This window comes from Callithrix jacchus, chromosome 14 (assembly GCF_049354715.1).
Source record: "Callithrix jacchus isolate 240 chromosome 14, calJac240_pri, whole genome shotgun sequence".
Lineage (NCBI taxonomy): Eukaryota > Metazoa > Chordata > Mammalia > Primates > Cebidae > Callithrix > Callithrix jacchus.
In genome coordinates this window covers 42,994,250-43,020,488 of record NC_133515.1, presented here as the reverse complement: position 1 = coordinate 43,020,488, position 26,239 = coordinate 42,994,250, and the positions used below count along the sequence as shown (strand labels likewise).

Below are 26,239 nucleotides of genomic sequence, written 5' to 3'. Positions count from 1 at the left end.
TTATTTCATCCCACCATATCCTGGGCATTAGGCTTTCCTCCCATTGTACAGATGGAAAATCGATAGAGTTTAATGACTGGCTCATGCTGCCGGTCAGTAGCAGAGCCAAGTCTAGAACTCAGCTTTGTCACATTCACTGCAGCTCTCTTTCCTCTGAGTCTGAGTGGCCTCCAACCCAAGATCACTCAGCACAGCCTCACATTTCAAGCCACCCGGGTCCTGGCACACAGGCCCTGCCTGCTTGCTATGTGGAATATTTCACTTCCCTTGGGGACCTTCTCTTCCTCCACCCCCCACCAAACATAAGCTGGGATTAGTGTCTTGGCTACACTACCGGCAGGGTTAAAAGAGGGTCAGAAGTGCCTCTCAGAGAGAGGACAGAGAACAGAAAAAAGGAACAGACACAGAGACTCTGCCTTTGGGCTTTGTCCCCGGGACACTGGCCAAAGACCTTCTCTTCCCAGAGCCCCTTAGCTCAGGAGTTTCTTGTTGGTGCTGCTGTGCTTCAGAACCTTGAGGAGACATAGAGAGAGACCCACAGCCTTGTGAAGCGTTCTCAGAAGCTTAGAGCCATGTGAGCTGCAGTGGCCTTGCAGAAGAACTGAGACAATGAAGCAGAGAGTGCTTCACTGGGGGCTACAGGCAGAGGGCCATAGCTGTCAAGGGGGAGCTTCTGCAGCAGGGTGTTTGTATGACCTTCCAGCAAGTCATCTGTATTAGTCCATCTTCACACTGCTGATAAAGATGTAAATGAGTCTGGGAAGAAAAAGAGATTTAATTGGACTTACAATTCCACAAGGTTGAGGAGGCCTCATAATCACGGTGGGAAACCAAAGTTACTTCTTACATGGTGGTAGCAAAAGAAATGAGGAAATGCAAAAGCAGAAACCCCTGATAAAACCAGCAGATCTCATGAGACTTATTCACTATCACAAGAACAGTGTGGAAACTGCCCCCATGACTCAAATTATCTCCCACCGGTTCCCTTCCACAAAACAAGTGAGAATAATGGGAGTACAATTCATGATGATATTTGTGTGGGGACACGGACAAACCATATCATTCCATCCCTGCCCCCTTCAAATCTCATGTCCTCACATTTCAAAACCAATCATGCCTTCCCAACAGTCCCCCAAAGTCTCAATTCATTACAGCATTAACCTAAAGGTCCAGTTCAAAGTCTCATTTGAGACGAGGCAAGTCCCTACCACTTATGAGCCTGTAAAATCAAAAGCAAGCTAGTTACTTCCTAGATACAATAGGGTTACAGGTATTCAGTAAATACAGCCATTCCAAATGGGAGAAATTGGCCAAAACAAAGGGGTTATAGAGCCCATGCAAGTCCAAAATCCAGCAGGGCAGTCAAATTTTAAAGCTTCAAAATGATCTCCTTGGACTCCAGTTCTCACATCTAGATCATGTTAATGCAAGAAGTGGGTACCTATAATTTTGGGCAGCTCCGCCCCATGGCTTTGTGGGGTACAGCCTCCCTCCTGGCTGCTTTCATGAGCTGGCATTGAGTATCTGTGGCTTTTCCAGGCACATAGTGCAAGGTATACGTGGATCTGATATTCTGGGGTCTGGAGGATGGTGGCCCTCTTCTGTGGGGTATGGAGGATGGTGGTACCCCAGTAGGGACTCTGTGTGGGGTCTTCAACCCCACATTTCCCCTCGGCACTGCCCTAGGAGATGTTCTTCATGAGGGCCCCACCTCTGCAGCAAACTGCTGCCTGGACATTCAGGAGTTTCCATACATATTCTGAAATCTAGGTGGAGGTTCCCAAACCTCCAATTCTTGACTTCTGTGCACCTGCAGTCTTAACTCCATGTGGAAAATGCCAAGGCTTAGGGCTTGCACCCTCTGAAGCCATTGCCCAAACTACATGTTGGCCCCTTTCAGCTATGGCTGGAACAGCTGGGATGCAGGGGACAAAGTTCCTAGGCTGCACACAGCACAAGTACCCTCGGCCCTGCCCACAAAACCATTTTTTTTCCTAGACCTCTGGGTAGGTAATGGGAGAGGCTACTACAATGATCTGTAACATGCCCTAGAGACATTTTCCCCATTGTCTTGGGGATTAACATTTGACTCCTCATTACTTATGCAAATATCTGCAGCTGGCTTGAATTTCCCTGTGTGGTCACAATTGTCTGTCATAGCCTGCTAGTGCCACCAAAGCAACCCAAGGTCACAGCTGTACAGAGTTCCTACAGTGGAGGCAGGGCGGGGAGACAAGCCAGCCACTTCCCCACAAGTCAATTAACAACTGCACTCTGTCTTCCCAGACACTTATGGTCAGTCTATGGAGATTTTCTTTTCTATTGCATTGTCAGGCTGCAAATTTTCCTAACTTTTATGCTCTGCTTTCCTTTCAAAACTGAATGGCTTTAACAGCACCAAAGTCACCTCTTGAATGCTTTGCTGCTTAGAAATGTATTCCACCAGATACCCTAAATCATCTCTCTCAAGTTCAAAGTTCCACAAATCTCCAGGGCAAGGGCAAAATAACACTAGTCTCTTTGCTAAAACATAACAATAGTCACCTTTGCTCCAGTTCCCAAGAAGTTCCTCATCTCTGTCTGAGACCATCTTAGCCTGGATTTCATTGTCCATATCATTATCAGTATTTTTGTCAAAGCCATTCAACAAGTCTCTAGGAAGTTGGAAACTTTCCCTCATTTCTTCTTCTGAGCCCTCAGAGCTGTTCCAACCTCTGCCTATTGGGCAGTTCCAAAGTTGTTTCCACATTTTCCAGTATCTTTTCAGCAACATTCCCCTCCTGGTACCAGTTTACTGTATTAGTCCATTTTCACGATGCTGATAAAGACATACTCAAGAATGGGAAGAAAAAGAGGTTTAATTGAACTTAGTTTCACATGGCTGGGGAGGCCTCAGAATCATGGCGGGAGATGAAAGGCACTTCTTACATGGTGGTGGCAAGAGAAAATGAGGAGATGCAAAAGTGGAAACTTCTGATAAAACTATCGGATCTCATGAGACTCATTCACTACCAAGAGAACAATATGATTTGAATTACCTCCCACCAGGTCCCTCCCACAACGGGTGGGAATTATGGGAATACAATTCAAGATGAGATTTGGATGGGGACACAGAGCCAAACCACATCATCATCTAAACTCTCTGGGCTTCATCTCCCCATCTGTAAAGTCAGGGTTCTAATAGAGCCTTCCTCAAAGGTGAAGTGAGGAGCCAAGTAGGCCATCAGCAAAACAATCACCACTAATGCTTGCCCGGTGAGATCTGTGTCCCATGCACTATCCTAAACTCATCCTATTCATTGACTTTCCTAATTCTCACAGCACCCCATGAAGGAGGTACTGTAGTTACTTCCATTTCACAGAAGAGGAAACTGAAACACAAAAGTCAATGAACCAGCTTTCCCAGCTAGAAAGAGGTGAAAATGGAATTGGACCCAGACCGTTTGGCCACAGAGCCTGAGTCTAAAACCACTAAGCTCTCCTGCCTCCTGTAACCCCAACCATGTTGTTAGTGAATGGTAGTATGATTTACAAACCAGATAGAAAGTCCAGAAATGTGTTTATTGTACAGACAAATCCTAAGTGACCCAGACTAAGGGCTGGTCTGAGCACCAGTGCAGAAGCTACAATCAGAGCTGGTTAAGGATACACTAAGGGGCTTGGCTCAATTCCAGTGGCCTCATGGCAGACATGTGATGAAAGGCGCATTAGAGTCACCCTGAAGAGGACCTGGGATCCCATTCCTGGGACCTATGTGACGGAGAGTAGAAAATGTTTGTCAGGTCTAAGAAGGCAAAGATTCAACAAAAGCAGGGCTTTGGGAAGATTCAAGAGGCAGTAGGGTGCAGCTGCTTTGGGGAGTGAGGCAGGGTTGCGCTATGAACAGCCTGCTGCTTGGGGCCCTGCCCTGCAGGAAGAAGCCAGATGGAATGGACCCTCTGGCTGTCCTAAAGCACATGAATCCTCACACCTCCCAAGAGCGGCCAAGGCATCCTTACTGTTTCATGATTCTCACTGGGGCTTGGGGTCCTTGGGGTTGGTTGCCTAAGCTGCAGCAGAAATTGTTGGCTGGCAAGGTGAATGATTTGTAACTGGCTCTTATAAATGAGAGCAATACACAAAAGAAAGGGTCCTTCTGAGAGGCATGGTGGAAGCACACAGGAAAGGTTGGGACCAAGCCCAAACTCATGTGTCAGGGCAGTGAATGCTGTATGTATCTAGTGCATGAAAAGGGCTGGGCATTTGTTGGCAGACACTCAAAACTGCTGACTAAGCATGTGTAGATATTCCTCTAAACCAGCGACATCCCTCATCCTCAAAATGCTGTTACATCTTCCTCCAGAATGTGAGAAACTGCTCCCTTCCCCTAGAAAACCAGGTCTGAGAGTCATTTCGTGACAACTGTAATCTCTATGGCTTCTCCTTCTTATGCTAGAGTCAGGCTGACCCCTAAATCACAATGAGTGGGACCCCAGACTCCATGGTGAGCCTCATGTCCAGAAAGACTAAAAGTCTCTGGGAGAGAAGGCTGTGGGCACCTGAGTGTCAACAGCATACCCCGTGTGGTGGCAGTTGTCTGTCACAGCCTGCTAGCACCACCAAAGCAACCCAAGGTCACAGAGAGTAGCAGCTGTACAGAGTTCTTACGGTGGAGGCAGAGTGGGCAGGGCCTCCAGGGAGACAAGCCGGCCACTTCCCCATAGGTCAACCAATGACTGCAGTCTGTCTCTCCAGACAATTCAGTCAGTCTATGGAGAACTTCATTCCTCTGCCTCTCTCTTGAGGAAATTGCAGCTTTCAGAACCTTCCCTGAAGGAGAGAAGGGGCCAGCAGGGACATGAGAATTGACCCTGAGGAGTTGGCAGGAGGGAGTTCTTCCTGTTTACCTGCCCCAGTTCAGCCACTTTTTTGTTACCTTTAGGCTGCAGAGCGAGGTTGGCTGGATTGATGATGAACAGCGCCTTGCTACTCCATGCCATCACCTCTCCACAGGACTCTTCCCTGAATGTGCTAACTTTCCCCTGCTCTCTACTAGAATGCTAGCCTCTTAAGGGCTGGGATTTTTATCTGTTTGGGTCACTACTGAATCCCTAAATCTAGAAGAGTGCTTGGTACATAGTAGAGGTGCAATGAACATTCCTTGAAGAATAATTATTGACATAAAGTAAAATTCCTGAAGTAGATTTCATAGTTGATGGATCTTGGTGGCTGGGCCTGTAATTCCAGCACTTTGGGAGGCTGAGGCAGGCAGATCACTTGAGATCAGGAGTTCGAAACCAGCCTGGCCAACATGGTGAAACTTTGTCTCTACTAAAGATACAAACACTAACCAGGCATGCTGGTGCATGCCTGTAATTCCATCTACATGAGAGGCTGAGGCAGAAGAATCACTTGAGCCCAGGAGGTTGAGGTTTCAGTGAGCCGAGATTGTACCACTGCATTCCAGCCTGGGCAACAGAACAAGACTCCAACTCAGAAAAAAAAAAAAAAATAGTTCACGTATCTTGGGTGAGGTACAGTGACTCATGCCTGTAATCCCAGAACTTTGGAAGGCCAAGGCAAGAGGATTGCTTGAGCCCAGGAGTTCGAGACCAGGCTGGGCAACATGGCGGGACCTCATCTCTACAAAAGTTAAATAAAATTAGCCAGGTGCAGTGGCATGTGCCTGTGGTCCCAGCAACTTGGGAGGCTGAGATGGGAGGATCACCTAACCTGAGAGGTCAGGGCTGCAGTAAGTCACGATCTTGCCACTGCACTCCAGCCTGGTTGACAGAGCAAGACCTAGTCTCAAAAAAAAGTGGGGGTAGCAGGGGAATTAGTTATGAATCTTTAGACATTAAACAAACTAACTGAAATATATATATATAAAGGCTCTTAGAAATAAAAGGAAAATATGACAAAATGATAAACATAGTAAGAGAGTTTTTAAAAATCTTCTCAGAGAAATTGACAGATTGAGTCGACAAAACATAAGTGAGAATGTAAAATGTTTGCATAATGAAAATTATAAGCTTAATCTAATAAACACATCTATGGAATATTTAAGAAGAGAATCTCAGGAAATTCAAAAAAAGTAGGCCACATTATTTAATACTGCCTCCTGATGACACGAAGCTAGGAAAACCCTAAAATGAAGAATAGGAAAACATACAGAGAAAAGAAAATATACATACAAGCATTTTATGTACAGTTGACCCATGAGCAACATAAGTATGAATAGCATGGCCCACTTACGCATGGATTTTTTTCAATAAATATTTTGAAAAATTTTTTGGAGATTTGTTACAATATACAAAAACTTGCAGATGAACCATGTAGCCTATAATTTTTTTTTCTTTTGAGACAGAGTCTCGCTCTGTTGCCCAGGCTGGAGTGTGCAGTGGCATGATCTTGGCCCACTGCGCCCTCTGCCCTTCCAGGTTCAAACAATTCTCGTGCCTTAGCCTCTCAAGTAGCTGGGATTATGGGCATGTGCCACCATCCCTGGCTATTTTTTTTTAATTATTATTTTTAGTAGAGAAGAGGTTTTGCCATATTGGTTAGGATGGTTTCAAACTCCTGACCTCAAGTGATCTGCCTGCCTCAGCCTCCCGAAGTGCTGGGATTACACAAGTGAGCCACCAAGCCTGGCTGCCTAGAAATATTTTTTATTTTACTTTTTATTTTATTTTATTTTTTGAGACAAAATCTCATTCTGTCACCCAGGCTGGAGTGTGGTGGCATGATCTTGGCTCACAGCAACTTCTGCCTCTCAGGTTCAAGCGATTTTCCTGCCTCTGTCTCCCAAGTAGCTAGGACTACAGGCACCTGCCACCAAGCCTGGCTAATTTTTGTATTTTTAGTAGAGATGGGGATTCACTTGTTGGCCCGGCTGGTCTTGAACTCCTGACCTCAGGTTATCTGGGATTACAGGCGGGAACCACCATGCCTAGCAGGAATTTTTTTTTAAAAATAAGAAAAAATTAGGTCTGTCATAAACGCATAAAATATAGGTAGATACTAAATCTATTTCATCATTTACTAACATAAAATATATATAAATCTATTATAAGAAATTAACATTTATCAAAATGTAGGCACACAAACACAGACCATACATGGTGCCATTTGCAGTTAAGAGAAATGACAACAAACTTAAAGATGCAATATTAAATTAAAACTGCATAAAACTAGCTGTGGTACATACTGTAATATTATAATAATTTTGTAGCCATCTCCTGTTGCTACCACAGTGAGCTCAAGTGTTTAAGTATCCACTTAAAACATTATGTGATGCTAATCATCTCCCGTGAGCAATTCCTCACTCCAGTCAATTGTGTATGGCAGTAAAAACTGATTTAGTTCTCATGTATTTTTCATTTTCAGTGCAATATTGTAAACCTTGAATAACATCATGGGATCCATATGAGGTGGCACTAGTAAATCTGGACGTTCTCCCCAAAAGCAGAGAAAAGTCATGACGTTATCAAAAAAGGTTGAATTGCTTGATATGTGCCATTTATAAAGGTCTGCAGCTGTGGTGGTCTGCCATCTCAAGATAAGTGAATCCCTGCAAAGGACCATTGTAAAATAAAGAAAAAGAAATGTGTGAGGCCATCACTGTAGCTACACCAGCAGGCACAAAAACCTTGCACTTTTTGTAAAATACCTTTTTAATCTCTTATTGAAAATGCCGTTTTTATGTGGGTGCAGAATTGCTATAAGAAAGGCATACCTATAGACGAATATAATTTGAGAAAAAGCAAAATCAATTAATGACAACTTAAAGCAAAAGGAAGGTAAAGAATCTAAAGCAGGAGAATTTAATGCCAGCAAAGGATGGTTTGATAGTTTTAGAAAGAGGTATGGCTTTTTAAATGTCCATATGACAAAAGAAGCAGCTTCTGTCAGCCAAGAGGCCTGTCAGTGATACTGTCATGAGGAGAGAAAAATGGGGAGACTGAGAGCACCATGATTTGGGAGCAGAGTACAAAGAGGAGGGAGCTATGCAGAGAAAGAGCTTCAGAAATCTGCAGAGGATTCTGTGTGTGTGCATAGGATGGGCATCCATAAAGCCTGGTAAGGAACTTCTCTAGAAATTCTCATTCTAAGCTGAACTGGAGGAAAGCTGAATCCCTGGAAGGATGAATGGAGGACACAGGAAGAGGCTGAAGCCAGAGACACAGCTCTGAGAATTAATAGTCTGAAGAGGAGATGAGGACAGCCCACGGATTAGAAAGAGAAATAGGTCTTTGGAGTGGCTTAAAGGGCTGAAAAAAATACAGCTCCAGCCCCATCTATACCCAAAGGAAACCCAGGACACAACTAAGATAGCTAGGACTCCTAGGACTTTATACCCCTATGAAATCCCTGTAGTTTGTGTTAAACGTCTGCTGTTTTCAACAAACAGCAAAAAGTTACCAGCTAGAAAGCCCTTAAATAAAAGTGTGCTTGTTTTGAGACAGAAGGAACACTGAGGGAAGAAGAACCAATCCAGGGAGGAGAGAGTGATGTGGCCACCACAGGGACAAGCAATCACAAAACTTTTGTTGATTCAGCGAGTATTTATTGAGGACCTGCTATCTGACAGGGCTGTGCTGGGTGCTGAGGGTCTACAGGGGCATGGCAACCCTCTTCCCTTGAGAAGCCACTGATCTCACTGGGTCACTCGAGGTAAGCATGTTCAAAAGGGCTAAATCAAAGAACAATGCAGAAAGTGCAAAAGACCAATGGAAGGCCCCAGAGAACAGGTAGAGCTCAGAGGTTCCTAAGCCATCAAGGAGGAGGAGGAGGAGGGTCAGTGCTGGCAGGCAGGAGCGGCCCCTCTGCTCTGGCCTGCCCTCAGGCCACTCCCTGGCCCATGGGCTTCTTGCACACCCACTGATAGGGAGTGTCACAGTTCATGTCATTCCATTTCCACTGAATGTGGACACAGTCTTCAGTCTGCCCATCCTTGTGCCGCCAGTTGTCAGGCTGATTCTTTCCCCAAAACCTGGAGACAATAGGACTTTATTCTGTTAGATAAATGAAGCATCCCTTCTCCATGCTGTGGCTTAAGGAGCTGATGTGAGATGGGTCCTTCATCACCTAGTGGCCCTAGGATGAGGACAGGGCTGGGAGAAGGAGTATCCTGAGGGTGTCTGTGCTCAGGTTGCCCTTAGTTACTGAAGATCCAGGGACAGGGAAGGGTGCCTATGAAGCTGCAAGCTCCCACCCCAGAATTCACACTAAGATATCTTCCAAGAGGGCAGGATCCCTTGGAACCAAGCCTGAGTAGGGTAGGGAGAAGAAAACAGAAAGACGCACTCATTGTCTGCATGCCAGCTCAGGACCTGTTCTTCCCTCTGTGAAGGAGTCCAGGTAAGAGCTATGACTACACCTGGGTGTTCAAACACATATATCACACACATACCACATGCACACCTCACACACCACATGTATTACACATGCCACACACATGCCACACACACCACACATACACCACATACACATCACATATGTCACACACATATACACACAACACTATCATTTACTCAGAAGGGACACAGTGTGTAGCTAAGCCCACCAAACACAGTGCCCGGGACAATGCCAGATGGTGGCTAGACTCACTCTCTGTTCTGGGTGGCATTGAATGGTGTCCCATCTGTCCAGCGCCAGAAGCCCTCTGTGCCCCTGTCAGTGAGGCCGATCCAGTGATAGGCGTTACCTGTGAACGCTACCAGAAATGCCTGCAGAGAAAAGTCAGTGTCATTGTTTGCCCCTGTGTATGGGGAGCCAGTTCTCCAGGCCACCTGGAAGAGGAGTCTAGGCGGTCCCTCCCTGGTCCCAGAGGCATGGAGCCCACTTCTCTGCAGGAACTGAGCTCCTCCCTGGACCTTCCATGGTTTGTCTGGGACCTGATACCAGCCAGGTACCCTCAGGGCAAGTCCAGCTTCTCCCGTGGTGATTGTCACTAAATAGTTTCAGCCCTTTGGAGGTTGCAGTGAGCCGAGACCATGCCATTGCACTTCAGCCTGGGTGACAGAGCAAGACTCCGTCTCAATTAAAAAAAAAAAAGTTCCAGCCCTTGATGAAGGCTGTGGATTTCCTAGGACAAAGAACAGGCCTGCCCATAGCTTATTTATTTATTTATTTTTATTTTCTTTTTTTTTTAATTATTATTTATTTACTTTTTTGGAGAGGTTTTTAAATGATCAGTTCCAAATATACGGCACAGGGAAGGTGAAATGAGTAAAAAAAAAAAAAAAAAAAACTTATTTAATTCCCCATGAACACTAAGCCATATTATTCAAAATGTGTTTCAAAATACTTAGCCAGATCACCATATCTCAGTCACTAAATAGTCACTAAGAAACTAGTCAAGCCACCTGGGAGGCGGAGGTTGCAGTGAGCTGAGATTGTGTCATTGCCCTACAACCTGGGGGACAAGAGCGAGACTTCGTCTCAAAAAAAAAAAAATAGCCAAGCCACAGAAATCCATTGTGAAACACCATCTAGAGAGAATGACTACACTGCTATACGTAATTTATTAACTTGTTTAGTCTCTTAATATTTAGCAAGTTTGTTTCAAAATTACCATTCCCATTGGTTTATAGTGAATTTAATGCATAAATTCAAAGTAAACATTCCTTTCACTGTGAAAAGACTTTTTTTTTTTTTGGAAGTGGAGTTTTGCTCTTGTTGCCCAGTGGTGCAATCTCAGCTCCCTGCAACCTCCACCTCCCAGGTTCAAGCGATTCTCCTGCCTCAGCCTCCCAGGTAGCTGGGATTACAGGCATGTGCCACCACACCCAGCTAATTTTGTATTTTTAGTAGAGACAGGGTTTCACCATGTTAGCCAGGCTGCTCTTGAACTCCTGACCTCAGGTGAGCCACCTGCCTCAGACTCCCAAAGTGCTGGGATTACAGGCGTCAGCCACCATGCCTGGCTTTAAGACTTCTTAAAAGATAGTTGTGGGCTGGGGAACAGTAATGACTATCTGGTGGGTACTGTTCAAAGCCAAAAAGACTGGCAGGCTTGGAAAGGCACATACTACATATACACAGACTCTCAGTGTACTACTGTTCCCCACATTTTTGCTGTACATTCCTGTCTTAAAATATGGTATAAATTTTTTCCTTAAATTTGAAAAAAAACAATTAAGATGAATACATTTTCATCTGCCTTTCAAAATAACCCTTTTAAATGAAAAACAAGTTCCTCATGTTTGTTAAATCTGTTCAAATTTGAATTTAAATACTTTCTTCACAACATGTAGTTTTTTTTCACCCTTTCATGCCTTATTACAATCAGCTTGGCAATAAGACCACCAGTGCTTTATCAAAAATGGCATTCAATAGATTATAAGATTGTTAAATCTGCATTTGAATCATTCTTATCACAATGAATTATAACAAAGTCAAAAAAATGTGTGACTATTCATCAACACTCTTGGAGCCTATGAATTATTGCAAATCATCTCACACTGCATATAATTCAAACATAAACTTTGTGGGGAGGGGGTGTAAAATCAGTACTACAGTATTTCTTCAATTCTATTTAATACTGCCTAGCTGGTTAAATGAAAGATTAATATTACTAATAGGAAGAGTCAAACTATTTTAAGGACTGTTTTCTAAGTACAACAATTTTGCAAAACAAACATAAGCAAGAGTCTATGCAAATACATTTTCTTGTAGTGTAATGTAATTGCTAATCTGAAGTATAATCTGTAAGCAATTAACACAAATATAAATAGGTATGAGCCACCACTAGCTCACAGTCTGGTGAAAGCTTCTCAGCTAAAGTAGTTTCAGGTGAAGGTTAAGGGAAATGAGAAGGGGTGGACAGGGCAGGTTTCCAGTGGAACATCATTTATGTGCCTTGTCATTATCATCAACCTGTCTCTCATCAAAAGAAATTGCTAAATACTGAGAGACTATCATCAAATCCTGCGCCTTGGTGCCTGGCCCATTCTGCCTCAGCACTGCTGTCCCCTCGCCATGACCATAGTGCCAGTGTCTCCCATAGCTTATTAAGAAGACGTGTTTTACAAAGTTGCATGTTCTTTCTCAGACCACTAACAGTGGTCTCGGGAGAGCCACAAGGGGTGGGCAGTTCTGCAAGTCAAATTGGACCACAAACATTGTGGTTCTTTGTTAGTAATACTGGCAAGACCCACGACAGATGAGCTATCTGAGACTGTCATGCTTTTGGTGGTCCTCAGACTCATAGCGTGTGTCTGGTCTTCCCAAAAAGCCTGGGTCTCCTGTTCATGGGCCCCCTACAGCAGCTGGATTAACTGACATTAAAATCAAGATGGGCTGGGTGCAGTGGCTCACTCCCAGCACTTTGGGAGGCCAAAGTGGGTGAATCACTTGAGCTCATGAGTTTGAGACCAGCCTGGGCAATGTGGCAAAACACCATTTCTACAAAAAATATTCCCCAAAATTAGCCAGATATGGTGTCATGCACCTATAGTCACAGCTACCTGGGGGGGCTGAGCTACTCAGATGACTGAAGTGGGAGGATCACTTGAGCAGAGGAGGTCAAGGTTGTAGTGAGCCAAGATCAGGCCACTGCACTCCAGCCTGGGTGACCTGGAGAATAAGATACTGTCTCAAAAAAAAAAAAAAAAAATGATTGGAAAGGAAGCCTGAGAGGAAAACGAAGGCATGAGGAGGGAAGTGTGTTCCCAGCACTTAAGAGCATCACCTGGTGCCACCTCCCCTTGGCCTCCCTCCCTGCTGATGTCTCTTGACCTCCAGGTGTCTCCCTCATTCATGGAAGATATGGAGGTTTGTTGTCAGGATTCTACCTCCAGTGCATGTGTGCATCAGAACTCAATAAATATTTGCTCCCTGCCTGGCAGAGAAGACATGGAGGTCTCTGTCACACCCACTGAGGGCAGGAAGGCCAAAACACCAAAGACACTTATTCCACACCAACTCTACCAACACCACCCCATGCTCACAGCTCTGACCTGCTCCTCCTCAGAGGCCACAGATGCCAGGTGGGCTCCCTTGGACACACAGAATTGCTCAGCCTCAGACCAAGACTTCTTGACATAAGAAAAGTAATATAAGCTTCCAGCATTGAACTTCCAGCCTTGCAGAGTCATCTGGAGAAGCTGACCTGGAGCAAAGATTGGAGAGAAAAGAGAACCAGGGAGATACGTTCGTCAGTTTGCTCCTTTCTGCCCGTGGACGCCACCAAAGCAGCATCGTTAAAGTCTCTCTTCTCCCCGCGATCATGTCTAAGTCAGAGTCTCCTAAAGAGCCAGAACAGCTGAGGAAGCTCTTCATTGGCGGGTTGAGCTTTGAAACAACCGACGAGAGCCTGAGGAGCCATTTTGAGCAATGGGGAATGCTCACAGACTGTGTGGTAATGAGAGATCCAAACACCAAGGACTCCAGGGGCTTTGGGTACATCGTATGCAACTGTGGAGGAGGTGGATGCAGCCATGAATGCAAGGCCACACAAAGTGGATGGAAGAGTTGTGGAACCAAAGAGAGCTGTCTCAAGAGAAGATTCTCAAAGACCAGGTGCCCACTTAACTGTGAAAAAAATATTTGTTGGTGGCATTAAAGAAGACACTGAAGAACATCACCTAAGAGATTATTTTAGACAGTATGGGAAAATTGAAGTGATTGAAATCATGACGGACAGAGGCAGTGGCAAGAAGAGGGGCTTTTCCTTTGTAACCTTTGATGACTATGACTCCGTGGATAAGATTGTCATTCAGAAATCCCATACTGTGAAGGGCCACGGCTGTGGAGTTAGGAAAGCCCTGTCAGAGCAAGAGCTGGCCAGTGCTTCATCCAGCCAAAGAGGTCGACATGGTTCTGGAAACTTTGGTGGTAGTCGTGGAGGTGGTTTTGGTGGGAATGACAACTTTGGTTGTGGAGGAAATTTCAGTGGTCGTGGTGGCTTTGGTGGCAGCTGTGGTGGTGGTGGATATGGTGGCAGTGGGGATGGCTATAATGGATTTGGTAATGATGGAGGCAATTTTGGAGGTGGTGGAAGCTACAGTGATTTTGGCAGTTACAACAATCAGTCTTCAAATTTTGGACCCATGAAGGGAGGAAACTTTGGAGGCAGAAGCTCTGGCCCCTATGGTCGTGGCAGCCAATACTTTGCCAAACCATGAAACCAAGGTGGCTATGGTGGTTCCAGTAGCAGCAGTAGCTATGGCAGTGGCAGAAGATTTTAATTAGTAAACAAAGCTTAGCAGGCGAGGAGAGCCAGAGAAGTGACAGGGAAGCTACAGGTTACAACAGATTTGTGAACTCAGCCAAGCACAGTGGTGGCAGGGCCTAGCTGCTACAAAGAAGACATGATTTAGACAAATACTCATGTGTATGGGCAAAAAACTCGAGGACTGTATTTGTGACTAATTGTATAACAGGTTATTTTAGTTTCTGTTCTGTGAAAAGTGTAAAGCATTCCAACAAAGGGTTTTAATGTAGATTTTTTTCTTTTTCTTTTTTTTTTTTTGCACCCATGCTGTTGATTGCTAAATGTAATAGTCTGATTGTGACGCTGAATAAATGTCTCTTTAAAAAAAAAAAAAAAAAGAGAGAGAACCGGGAGCTCCTGGTGGGGGTCCCAGACGGAACTTTTCTGACCTTTCTAGGGCCTGCCCACTGAGATTCACAAACCCATGCAATTCTTGATGACTAGTGTTCCAGGACCAAGGCCTGGGGGGCTGCACTACCACCTCACTACCTAGCACTCCAGGAAGCAGCCCTCAGGACACCTGGCTTGGGCACCCCTGGAAGACTCAGGAAGCTCTCTCTTTCCAGATACCTGCTTCCTGGCTATACTGCCCTCTCTCCCAACTCATTGCTATCACCTGACTGTCATTTCCACTTCAACTTCAGCCATCTTCCCTGGAGATTTTACAGCCATCCCATAGCCTTACTCATTTCCTCGTCTTCATCTCCATCCACTTCTGCTGCCACTCCCATGGCCATCCTGGGACCGACCTTGTCATCACCTGATCTGCCTGACCCTGCCATTCAAACTCTAATAGCTCATCCTGTGAGCAAAAGCCCCAATTCTGTCTGCTCTTTCATCCCTCCCTATCACAACACCCTGCTCTTTGACATCATCTATGCCACAGCTGTTTGAAATGTTGCAATTGGATAAATAAGCTCACTTATCTACCCAATTGTTTTTTGTTCAACATTTATTGTGCAACTTTCCTTAACTTCTTTGAGCTAGCCACTGCCATTGATGTACTAGATCAATCAGATGTGAATTGATGCCCTTACAGAACTTAGAGTCTGGTAAATGAGACAGATGGAAAAAAAGTGTTGAAGATGCAGTGATTAAAATACACAGGGACAGTAGAATAGAGTCAGGGAAGAAGGTATGGTCTATTTCATCTAAGCAGGAGGTTGGACTCAGGAAGGACACCCTGGATGAGGTGTTACTGGAGCTGAGTCTTTTTCTTCTTTTTCTTTCCTTTTTTCTTTCTTTTTTTTTTTTTTTTTTTGAGATGGAGTTTCACTTTGGATGCCCAGGTTGGAGTGCAATAGCACAATCTCGGCTCACTGCAACTTCTGACTCCCGGATTCAAGTGATTCTCTTGCCTCAGCCTCCCAAATAGCTGAGATTACAGGCACCCACCACAATGCCCAGCTATTTTTTGTATTTTTTAGTAGAGATGGAGTATCACCATGTTGGCCAGGCTGCTCTCAAACTCCTGACCTCAGGTCCGCCCACCTTGGCCTCCCAAAGTGCTGGGATTACAGGCATGAGCCATCATGCCTGGCCTGGAGCTGAGTCTTAAAGGACTGAGGAAGAGTTTGCCAGGTGTTCAGTGTTAAGGAGAGCACCCCCGGGCAGGGAAAAAGATCAGCACAAAGGAATAAAGGTCTGGAACAGCCCAGCATAGCCTGATCTATTCAACCTACTTCATATTGTCGGTGCATACAGGATGGGTGGGTGATGAATTTGGACAGGTTCACTTGTACTAAATGGTCCATACCATGTGAAAGAGATTGGATTTTTTTTACCCTATGAGCAATTGGGAGCACCACAAAGTTTTGAGAAGGACAGTAATGTATTCGGATTTGCACTGGGGAAAATGTCAACCTGGTAGAAGCTGAACCAGAAGAAGGCACTCCTAATGAGGCCGGAAACACCAAGGACAACACAATAGTGAAAGCCCCAGTAAGAGATGGTGGGTGTGTAAATCAGGGGTTCGAAAAGTGTGGTCCCAGAACATCAGCATCACCTGGCAATGTGGTAGAAATGCAAATTTTCAGGACCACCATAGCCTTGCTAAACCAAAATCATGTTTTAACGATCTGTTTCAGCAAGGCCTCTTGTAGTTCTGATGCCCAGAACCAGTCATCTAAACCAATGATTGGCAAACTCCCATCTGCCAGCAGTGCCTTTTTATAAAGTTTATTGGGACACAGCCATGCTCATTAGTTGCTGCCTTTGGCTGCTTTATCACTACAAGAGCAGAGTTGAGTAGTTGTAACAGACCATACAGCCCAAAGCCGAAGATATCTACTTCTTGGTCCTTTAAGAAACAAAAATTAAGCTAATAGTTCTCAGCCCAGATGCCATTAGATCTGCCTAGGGAGTTAAAATAAAAAGACTTCTAATCTCAGACACCCTTATAAAAAAAAAAAAATCAGAGCTCTGGAGGTGGGTCCCCAGGCATCAGTATTTTCAAAGCTCCTTGGGTGATTCCAGTGCATGCCCCCAAAGTGGAAAAACACTGGTCTCACCCACTTCCCCGGATTTGGTCCTCTCTCCAGCCCCCAGGCTCCTCCCTAGGGAGATGCATGTTGTGGTAGATGGGACGGGAGACTCTACCCTCTCAAAGGCCTGTACCCTCCCCAGCAGGACTCCTCCCTCCCACTTACTTTGGGTTCTTTGTAGCTGTTCCTGTGAAGCAACGACCTCACGGAGGGTCTTCAGGCGACTGTGCTCCTGCTGGATTTCCACAGTTAGAGCTTTGGTGTTCTCTAAATCCTCTCTTAATTTCTGGATCTCAACACTGGCCTTCTTCAGATTGCTGTCTAACATCTCAGTCTGGGAAGTTAAGGCCAAAGCATTCTTCATTCCTTGTTTCAGGGTCTGTATCTGTCTGCTGGCATTTTTCATATGACCATTTAAGACCTGAATCTGGGCATTTAAGGTACTGGCATTTTCCATTTCTGCCTTGAATCCCAGAAATTCAGCATCTGTCTGGTCCAGACGGCCATTTGCTCTTTGGATCTCGGTTGTGACTGTTTCCAAACTCCTTTTTAACAAGTGAATTCCATCACCTGCCCTTTCCAAATGATCTCTTAATAATTGGATCTCAGCACTGGTGTTGTCAAAACTGCCTTTCATAAGAGTCTGGGTCTGGGAGTTTAAAGCATTTGTGTTCTGCAGATTTTCCTTTAGTCCCTGGATCTCAGCATTGGCTCCTTCCAAACTACTTCTTAAAACCTGGTTCTGGGTCCTCAAGTCATTGACACTATCTAGATGGCCTCTCAAAACATGGATCTCAGCATTAGCATTCTTTAAACTGCTATTGACTAACTGAGCCTGGGCATTTGCCATTTCCAAACCGGCCTTCAATATCTGAATTTCAGAGTTCGCATTTTCTAAGCCTCTGCTTAACATGTGGAGCTCTGTGCTGGTGTTTTCTAAAGTGCTTTTTAAGAAATTCTGAGTCTGGGTTAAAGCATTTGCCTTTTCCAGGCCTCCCTTGAGCCTCTGGATGTCAGCATTGGTTCCCTCCAGGGAATTCCTCAACGTTTGGGTCTGCAAACTCAATGTAGTGGCATCCTTTAGAACTCCTGTTACCATCTGGATATCAGCACTGGTGTTTCCCAGATGACTACTAAGTACCTGGAGCTGAGAATTGACATTGTCCACTCTGCACTTCAGCATCTGGATCTCTACTACCCAGGCGCTGGAGTTCTCCATGTGGCCTTTAAACATCTGGATAAGCTCTTGCATTTCTGTCTCCCTGCCAAAGTGGTGATGATCTGGAGGGAGGAAGTGAAGAAGGCAGCCAAAGAGATCCATGACATAGCGTAGCATCGTATGGGCCAACCAAAGTGTTCTTAACATTTCCAAGGGAAATGGGGACTGCACAGCCCTCAGGGCTACCCCGAGCACTGTGCTGGTTACACTGCCACCTAGACCCTGGGGATAGGGTCTTTGTTTCTTGGCCCACCTGAGACTGTGGGCCAACAAACAAAGATTGAATTCACTGTTACACTCGAATGAAGGGGTCAGAAGGATTGAAATACTTGCCCACTGTAAGCCAGCTGCCACCAGGAGTCATACTGGTTAAGGCTTGGATTATTTTGTCATTATAATTGCTCAACTTGAAAGTAACTGATTATATCATTTGAGCTGTTGAAGTTTAATTCCACTGAAATTTCACCATAGATGGGTCATTATGAGAAAGAAAATAGGTATGAATAAAGCCTGTGGTTAGTCCCACAGTATATTTGTACACCAAGCATAGAGCTTCTTGATTCACCATTGTTACTTCCTAAAAACCACCACAAATATAAGTTTTATGATGACAAATTCCATGGAGAAGAAAACACAAAGAAACAAAACAGAAATAAAACAAAATAGGTGTGTCAGAGGAAGTACCCTGTTCAATCCACAGCTATGACAGAGGCATACTGTGCCCTCCAAGTAATTAACGCTGGATCTCAGCTGAAATAGCCTTTTAAAGAGCCAGTACTCCAGTGTTACATAGGGCAAGGGTCCCTGCAGAACAGTTTGAGGACGCAGGAAACCTGGGTCCAAGGTCTTGTGTTGGGGACATTGAAAGAGACTCTGCAACGCCTTTAATCTGCGAGGTCTTTCCTAGCAACCTCACCTGCATCTACCTCTGGTCCTGATAGCATCCTTTGTTCACCTCACAAACTAGGACCCAATCTCAGACATCCACTGTCCCCTTCTGATTCCAGTCTCCCGCCAGGAAGAGGGAGAAAAACCCAAGTTGGCAGAGACCCTTTCTGGAGCATCCATTCAGTATTTCTCATGTGCTGCCTGTGTAGATGTGTGAGGCCTCAATCACTGCGCAAAGGTAAGACAGGTGACCTTTCCAAGTACAGGAAGTTCAGTCAAAGATTCTGCTTTATAAAGGTAGGCAAATCAATGTGACAGAATAGAGAATCCAGAGTAGACCCCTACACATATGGACAATTGATTTTCAACAAAGATGCAAAGGCAATTCATGGAGAAAGATAACCCTTTCAACAAATGGTGCTGGGTCAATTGTATATCTATATGCCAAAAATAACTGCATTCCATATTTCACACCACTATATGATAATTAACTCAAATGAGGCAGAGAACTAAATGCAAAACCAAAAACTGTAAAATTTCCAGAAACAAAAAAGAGCATCTTTGGAGCGTTGGAGCAGGCAAATTTCTCACATACAAGACCACGAATAACAGAAATAAAATGATAAATTAGACTTTATCAAAGTTAAAATCTTGTTAAGGGAATGAAAAGACAAGTCACAGACTGAGAGAAAATATTTGCAAATCACATGACAAGAAAAGAAAAAAGAGTACATACTCTATGATCCCTTTTCTATAAAACTCTAGAAAAAGCAAACTAATCTATAGTTACAGCAAGTAGATCTGTGGCTGCCCAGGGATGAAGGGAGGAAGGGAGAGGAAGGAATTACAAAGAGCCACAGGGAAACTTTGGGGTGAGGAGGATGACTATGTGAAGATGATGGTGGTGATGGTTTCACAGGCACATACATATGTGAAAACTTATCAGATTGTGTGCTTTAAATAGTGTACACCATTAGACCTCAATAAAACTGTGTTTTTAAAAAATTATTTCTTTCTATGAGGATGGCAGAACCCATTCAGTGATCTGGGGGTACTGGGGGAGCATCCTAGGGTCTGAGCATCTGAAGGTCCCAGCTCCCTCCTGCACCCCACCCCCACCATAGCTACTCACTGTTGAGTTCAAAAGGTAAATGCTCAGTAATGTTGTCTCCCAGAAGCATGGCTTGCACAGGCTTTGTCACAGGTCTTGTGTGCTGTTGAACTGAGACATCCCATTTTCCCAGGTCAGCAAATCCCCAGCCCTGAGCCTGGGAGGACACAGTCTCCCACACCCAGGAAGGGTTCCAGAACAGAGGAGATAGCAGCAAGGCCCCTCCCAGGGTTTCCCTCATGAACCTCAGTTTTTTTTTTTTCTTTCTTTTACTTGCCACCCAAGTAGCAGAACCTCAGTTCTTAAGAGCCTCCCCTTGAACAGTGGCCTCTATCTAGTCCCAGGAAAGCTGTGGCTTGGGCCTGGAGCTGGAGGTGGAATGATCCTTCTGGGAACAGAGAGGCCCAGAGAGTATGCATCTGGGGCCCTTGAGAGTGTGCATCTGGGGGATTTTATACTGAAAGGAGAACGAGTCAGTGAGATTTGGGTCACCTGGGGGCTTACCCATTAAAAAGAGAGTCACAAGAGAGAAGACCAAGGTCACAGCCATGAACACTGGGGTAGCCCGAACAAGCCTCGACATCTTGGGGGCTGCAGGAGTCATTGCCACAGAATCCACCCCTACAGAGGAGAAGCCAATGTCCAAGGTGAGAGGGCTCTGGGCAGGCTGAGACACAGTCATGCTGATCCTCTCTGATTCAGTTTCCTAGGTTGTATGCTTATCATACAAGTGGTTATGGAGAAGGAAGACGAAGCCCTTTGGGCTGTTCACCAGAGCTAGGTGTGGGTATGGCAGCAACACAGAAGCGAGGAGCTCTGAGACCAAGACCGCAGCTCTCTGAATCTCAAGGCCTTGGTGGTGTGCAGGGCACAGAACCTGGCCCAGAGCACAGGGCAGCAAAAGTTAGTTTGAATGAAAGAAGAAAGGAAGGGAGGGAGGGAGGCCTCACAGGACCAGCTCAGTGTGCAGAGCTGGGATTCCAAGCCAGGATCACCTGAATTCAAAGTCCATTCTCTTTCTCTTGCCAGGTCAGCATCCCCAAGGACAAGGTTCTAGGGAGGTCAATAAGACAGCAATAAGCTGCCTTATGGCAGAGGGCCAAAGGACAGGCAGGCTAATCCCTCAGTGGGCATGAGCTGGGGCTGCAGTTTTCTCACCTTGTGGATGGAGGGAGATACACTGGTTATCTGTGCAGAAGTGGACTGCCTCGCCGTCCATCTCTGCTTCCTTGATCCTCCAGCACTGCTCCCAGCCACTGGCTTCTGGAAGGGCCGTCCTGTGGCCCAATGGCAGTAGAAGAAAAGCTGAGACACCCACACTTATATGCTCCTGACAGAGGTCCTGACCACCCTCTGAGCTCTTCCTCCCTCCCCGACTGACTTTGCAGAAACCCTCCCCAGTGGGCCCCTCCCCTAGAGGCTCCCAAACACTCATCTGCCCTATTTTCTTCCTCTTCCCATTAGCGCCCTCCCCTCAGCTCCCAGTCCTATCATTCCCTTCTCTGGCAAATCCAGCATAACCCCAAACACCTGTCTTTTTCTCTGGAGCTGGGGCTGGGACTGGCCACCTAGGAAGGGGTCTCAACTTTGAGTAGAAAACACCCTTATGACTATGGCTGACCTTCAATTCTAGCTCCAGAACCTCTTAAGTAAAAAGAATCAGGAAAAGGAGGATCCAGGATGGTGCAGCAGGAATTTGCAGGTCAAAGGAAAAGGCAGGATGACCAGCCACTCAAGGCCTCACAACTGAATTACAGTATACAGAAGGATGTGCGGAGATTATATAGAAATACTACACTAGGCCAGGAGCGGTGGCTCATGCCTGCAATCCCAGCACTTTGGTAGGTGAGGCGGGTGGATCACCTGAGGTTAGGAGTTCAAGACCAGCCTGGCCAAGATGGTGAAATCCCATCTCTACTAAAAACACAAAAATTATCCAGGTGTGGTGGTGGGCACCTGTAATCTCAGCTACTCGGGAAGCTGAGGCAGGAGAATTGTTTGAATCCAGGAGGCGGAGGTTGCAGTGAGCCGAGATTTGCCCCAGTGTACTCCAGCCTGGATGACAGAGAGCAAGACCTGGTCGAAAGAAAGAGAAAGAGAGAATGAAAGAAAGAAGAAAGAAAGAGAGAGAAAGCAAAGAAACAAAGAGAGATAAAGAAAGCAGGAAAGAAAGAAAGGAAGGAAGGAAGAAAGAGAAAGAAAGAAAGAAGAAAGAAAAAGAAAGAAAGAAAGAAAGAAAGAAAGAAAGAAAGAAAGAAAGAAAGAAAGAAAGAAAGAAAGAAAGGGAAAGCAAGCAAGCAAGCAAGCGTCTACATAGGGACAGTTTCTTGGCATGATGTGAGCCCCTATATTCAGCAGTACAAAGTGTCCTGATTTTACATCCCACAAAATACAACAACAACAATTCATCACCTCCTAACAACAACCACCTCCTAACTGCCCTCCCTGCCTCTCACCTTACCCTGTCACCATGTTGCAGGCATAATAATCTTTTTTAAAAAAATAGGTGTACACACAAATATTACTTAGCTGGAAGAGGCAATGACATTCTAATAGCAACAACCACATGCAGAACCCAGGTTTTGGTTTCTAACACCATTCTCCAAAAAAAGGAAATCGGGGCTCCTTGGAGAAATGGCTGACTCTAGAACTGGGCCAGGAAATAGACAAGATGAGCCTAGAGCATCTTGTAGTACCAGAAAGTAAGGAGATGTTTTGTTACCAAAAAAAAAAAATGATGGAGGTATGGTTTTGCTCTATCGCCCAAAATGACACAGGGACCTATGAAGGAGCTCCCAATGGCCAAAGCCAGAGTAATTTGAGCAAAACAAACAAATAAAGTAGCATTGGATTATAATCCAAAGTGTAAGAGAAATATCTGTGAATCCGTACTGATATAAATGAATGCCTGAGTAAGTAAACAAATAGATAAATCTCTAGTGCAAAAAATGTCCAAATATTTTCTGTAAATATTCCATTCTGAGGAAGACAGAATGTAACTTCCTACTCTCTGAGTGTGAGCTGCATATAGTGACTTCCTTCCAAAAAGTTCAGTAAGGGAAAAGGGAGAAAAGAGTAACTCAGGAGTCCATGAACTTGGCAAACACTACCCCAGCTTGGAGATCAAGGTCAACACCAACAGTAAAGAATTATATTGATAGTATGTACCCTTGATAGGATGTGATGAGAATGGCCCTTTATCTCCAAGGTCTTCCTCCTGAAATTCAGTACCCCAGTCTAATCATGAGAAATACATCAGGCAAATTCCACTTAAGGGGCAATCTACAAAGTACCTGACAAGTGCTCCTCAAAACTGTCAAGGTCATCAAAAACAAGGAAAGTCTGAGAAAATGTCACAGCCAAGAGGATCCCAAGGAGACATGAAGACCTAATATAATGTGGCATTCTGGATGGGATCCTAGGAGGGAAAAGGATGTTAGGGGAAAACCAAGGAAATCTGAATAAAGTATGGACTTCAGTTAAATATTGGTTCATTAATTGTGACAAATGTACCATACTAACATAAGAAGCTAACAATAGGGAAAATGAGAAAGGGTGGGTATATAGAAACTCTCTGTATTATCATCACAATTTTTCTGTAAAGCTAAAACTATTCTATAGTATAAAGGTTTTTTTTTTAATTATTTTGAGACAAGGTCTCACTCTATCGCCCAGGCTGGAGTACAGAGGCATGATCACAGCTCACTGCAGCCTTGACCTCCCGGATTTAAACAGTTCTCACACCTCAGCTTCTTGAGTTGCTGGGACTACAGGCACACACCACCACACACGGCTAAGTTTTGCTTTTTTTTTTTTTTTTTTTTTTTGTAGAGACAGGGTCTCCCTATGTTGCCCGGGCTGGCCTCAAACTTCTGGGATCAAGTGATTCTCCTGCCTCAGCCTCCCAAAGTGCTGAGACTACAGGCATGAACCACTGAGCCCAGCCTAAAAAGGCATTTTCTAAAAGATATTAGGGATGGCTGGGTACGGCAACTGACACCTGTAATCCCAGCACTTTGGGAAGCTGAGGTAGGAGGATCACCTGAGCTCAGGAGGTCGAGACCAGCCTGGGCAATATAGCAAGACCTCATCTCTACTAAAAATTAAAATTTAAAAAAATAGCTGGCGGTGGTGTCGCGCACCTGAGGTTCCAGGTACTCAGGAGGCTGAGGTGGGAGGATTGCTTGAACCCAGGAGTTCAAGGCTGTAGTGAGCTATGACTGTGCCACTGCACTCCAACCTGGGTGACAGAGGGAGACCTTGTGTCAGAAAAATCAAAAATTTTAAAAGATATAAGGTAACAATTATAGACTCTCAGAAGACAAGACTCAAGCTTTAGAGTCTATGCTGGCAGGAGGAATGCTCCAAGAACACTGATATGCTTCTGGGAATGGCAGCACTAAATCTAGTCGGAGCTCTGAACAACCACCAGGACAAATCAAAGGTCTCACATGGTTGAATCCAACTGGTGGTCCCTGGGTCACATGACTGCACTTTAAAAAACAACAACAGGGTTTTGCTCTATCGCCCAGGCTAGAGTGCAGTGGTGTGATCATGGCTCACTGCAGCCTCAGCCTCTTGAGCCCTAGCAATCCTCCCCCCTCAGCCTCCTGAGTAGCCAGGACTACAAGTCTGCACTACCACACCCAGCTAATTTTCTTGTATTTTTTGTGGAGATGGGGTCCTACTGGGTTGACCAAGCTGGTCTTCCACTCCTGGCCATAAGCGATCCTCCTGCCCTGGCCTCCTGAAGGGCCTCCCAAAGCACCTAGCCTCACACCTGCACTTTTCTGCAAGGAAGGCTACAAATGCCAGTTCTGCTTCTAACTTGAGAAGGTGAATTCAAAATACAGGAAGATACCTAAAACAAGAAGCTGCTCAGTATGAAGGAAGAACCACAAAAGTGTGACAAAAATTTTCCAGTGGCGTCGTTCTGTTGCATGTCTGTAGATCTTGTTATTCCTGGAAGCATTTAAGGTTTCAAATGTAATAAATCATTTGTCATGCTCCTTCAACACTAAGTAAAAAACAGAACAATTGGGATCGTGTCACTCATCTGCCTAAAACACTTCAGTGATTTCTCCTTGTCCTTCAAATAAAATCCAAAACCCCTCCCGTGGCTTTGAGGCCCACCGAGAGTTGCCTGCCCCCTGCTTCACCTCACACCACACTCCAGCTAGACTGGAATTCTCTCAGTATCTCAGGCCTGCCACACTCTTCCTCTGCATTTCCTGCTTCCTCTCTCTTTCCGAATCTGTGCCCCGATCCACTCACCACCTAAATTCTGCTCATCTTTCCAGGCTCAGCTGATGTGCCTCTTCCTCAGGAAACCTTGGGAAATCCTTTTGTTTAGGCTCCCAGAGAACAATAAAAATTTCCTTTTTGAAAACACACTGAGTTTATCATAAATTGGGTAACCTGTATTTTTTCACCCAAAAAACAGAGGTTCATTCTGAGACCAAAAAAAAGGAAGTTGCCTTGGGACAGATAGGAAGGGAGGCTCCTGGAGATCTGGGGTGGGAACAAAGAGATAGAAAGAAAGGAGGGCCTGAAACCTCTGATGGGATCAACGCACTGCCTTGATGGGGACTGTCTGGAGCCCTGGCCAGGTGGGGTTGCCAAGGTAGCCAAGGCAGCCCCCACACCCAGGGCCCAGCCCCAACCAGGGCAACAATGCCAGGAATAATGCCCATAATCCCAAAAGCCAGGGTGCTTTGTAAGAAAAAGGGAAAGTGTGGCAGGCGCGGTGGCTCACACCTGTCATCCCAGCACTTTGGGAGGCTGAGGCAGGTGGATCACCTGAGGTCGGGAGTTTGAGACCAGCTTGACCAACATGGAGAAACGCTGTCTCTATTAAAAATAGAAAATTAGTCAAGCTTGATGGTGCGTGCCTGTAATCCCAGCTACTATGGAGGCTGAGGCAGGAGAATCACTTGAACCCGGGAGGCAAAGGTTTCAGTGAGCCAAGATCGCGCCACTGCACTCCAGCCTATGCAACAAAAGTGAAACTCCATCCTCTCCCCCAAAAAAGAAAAGGGAAAGTGCTGGACAACTAGACAACTACACACACATACAAGCCCCACCCAAATAATGGTTTATCTTCCAAAGCACTGGGAAAATTAAAACAAAGAAAGCACAACTCATAGAATATGAGAAAAAGAGAAGAGAAAGAAAGAGAAAGTGAGAAAGAAGGACAAAGAAAGAGAGAATGAAGTGATAGATAGATCAATAAATATTGTAGTACATGTTCACAAGCATTACGACTAGTTGGTCATTAGGGGTGAGTCAAGTATTCTTTTTCTTCTTTTATATTCAAACACAAAAGAATAAATTTTTCAAGA

General features: G+C 45.1%; 1 protein-coding gene and 1 pseudogene across 2 annotated transcripts; one reads left to right on the top strand and one right to left on the bottom strand.

The window, feature by feature from the left end:
• Nucleotides 1-8,536: 8,536 nt before the first annotated feature.
• On the bottom strand, nt 8,537-21,253 carry CLEC4F (C-type lectin domain family 4 member F). Of its 2 annotated transcripts, none has more exons than XM_017964248.5 (7): nt 21,057-21,253; nt 20,403-20,519; nt 19,920-20,009; nt 16,846-17,961; nt 12,942-13,093; nt 9,589-9,707; nt 8,537-8,971 (listed from the first exon to the last, which is right to left on the bottom strand). In XM_017964248.5, exons 1-7 carry the CDS (start codon nt 21,115-21,117, stop codon nt 8,821-8,823), a joined length of 1,806 nt encoding a protein of 601 aa, XP_017819737.2. In that variant the 5' UTR covers nt 21,118-21,253; the 3' UTR covers nt 8,537-8,820. The 2 variants fall into 2 exon arrangements, with proteins under 2 accessions (XP_017819737.2, XP_035128229.1); XM_035272338.3 differs by lacking the exon at nt 8,537-8,971 and adding an exon at nt 9,050-9,248.
• Nucleotides 13,211-14,309, top strand: LOC144579362 (heterogeneous nuclear ribonucleoprotein A1-like; annotated as a pseudogene).
• Nucleotides 21,254-26,239: the final 4,986 nt, after the last annotated feature.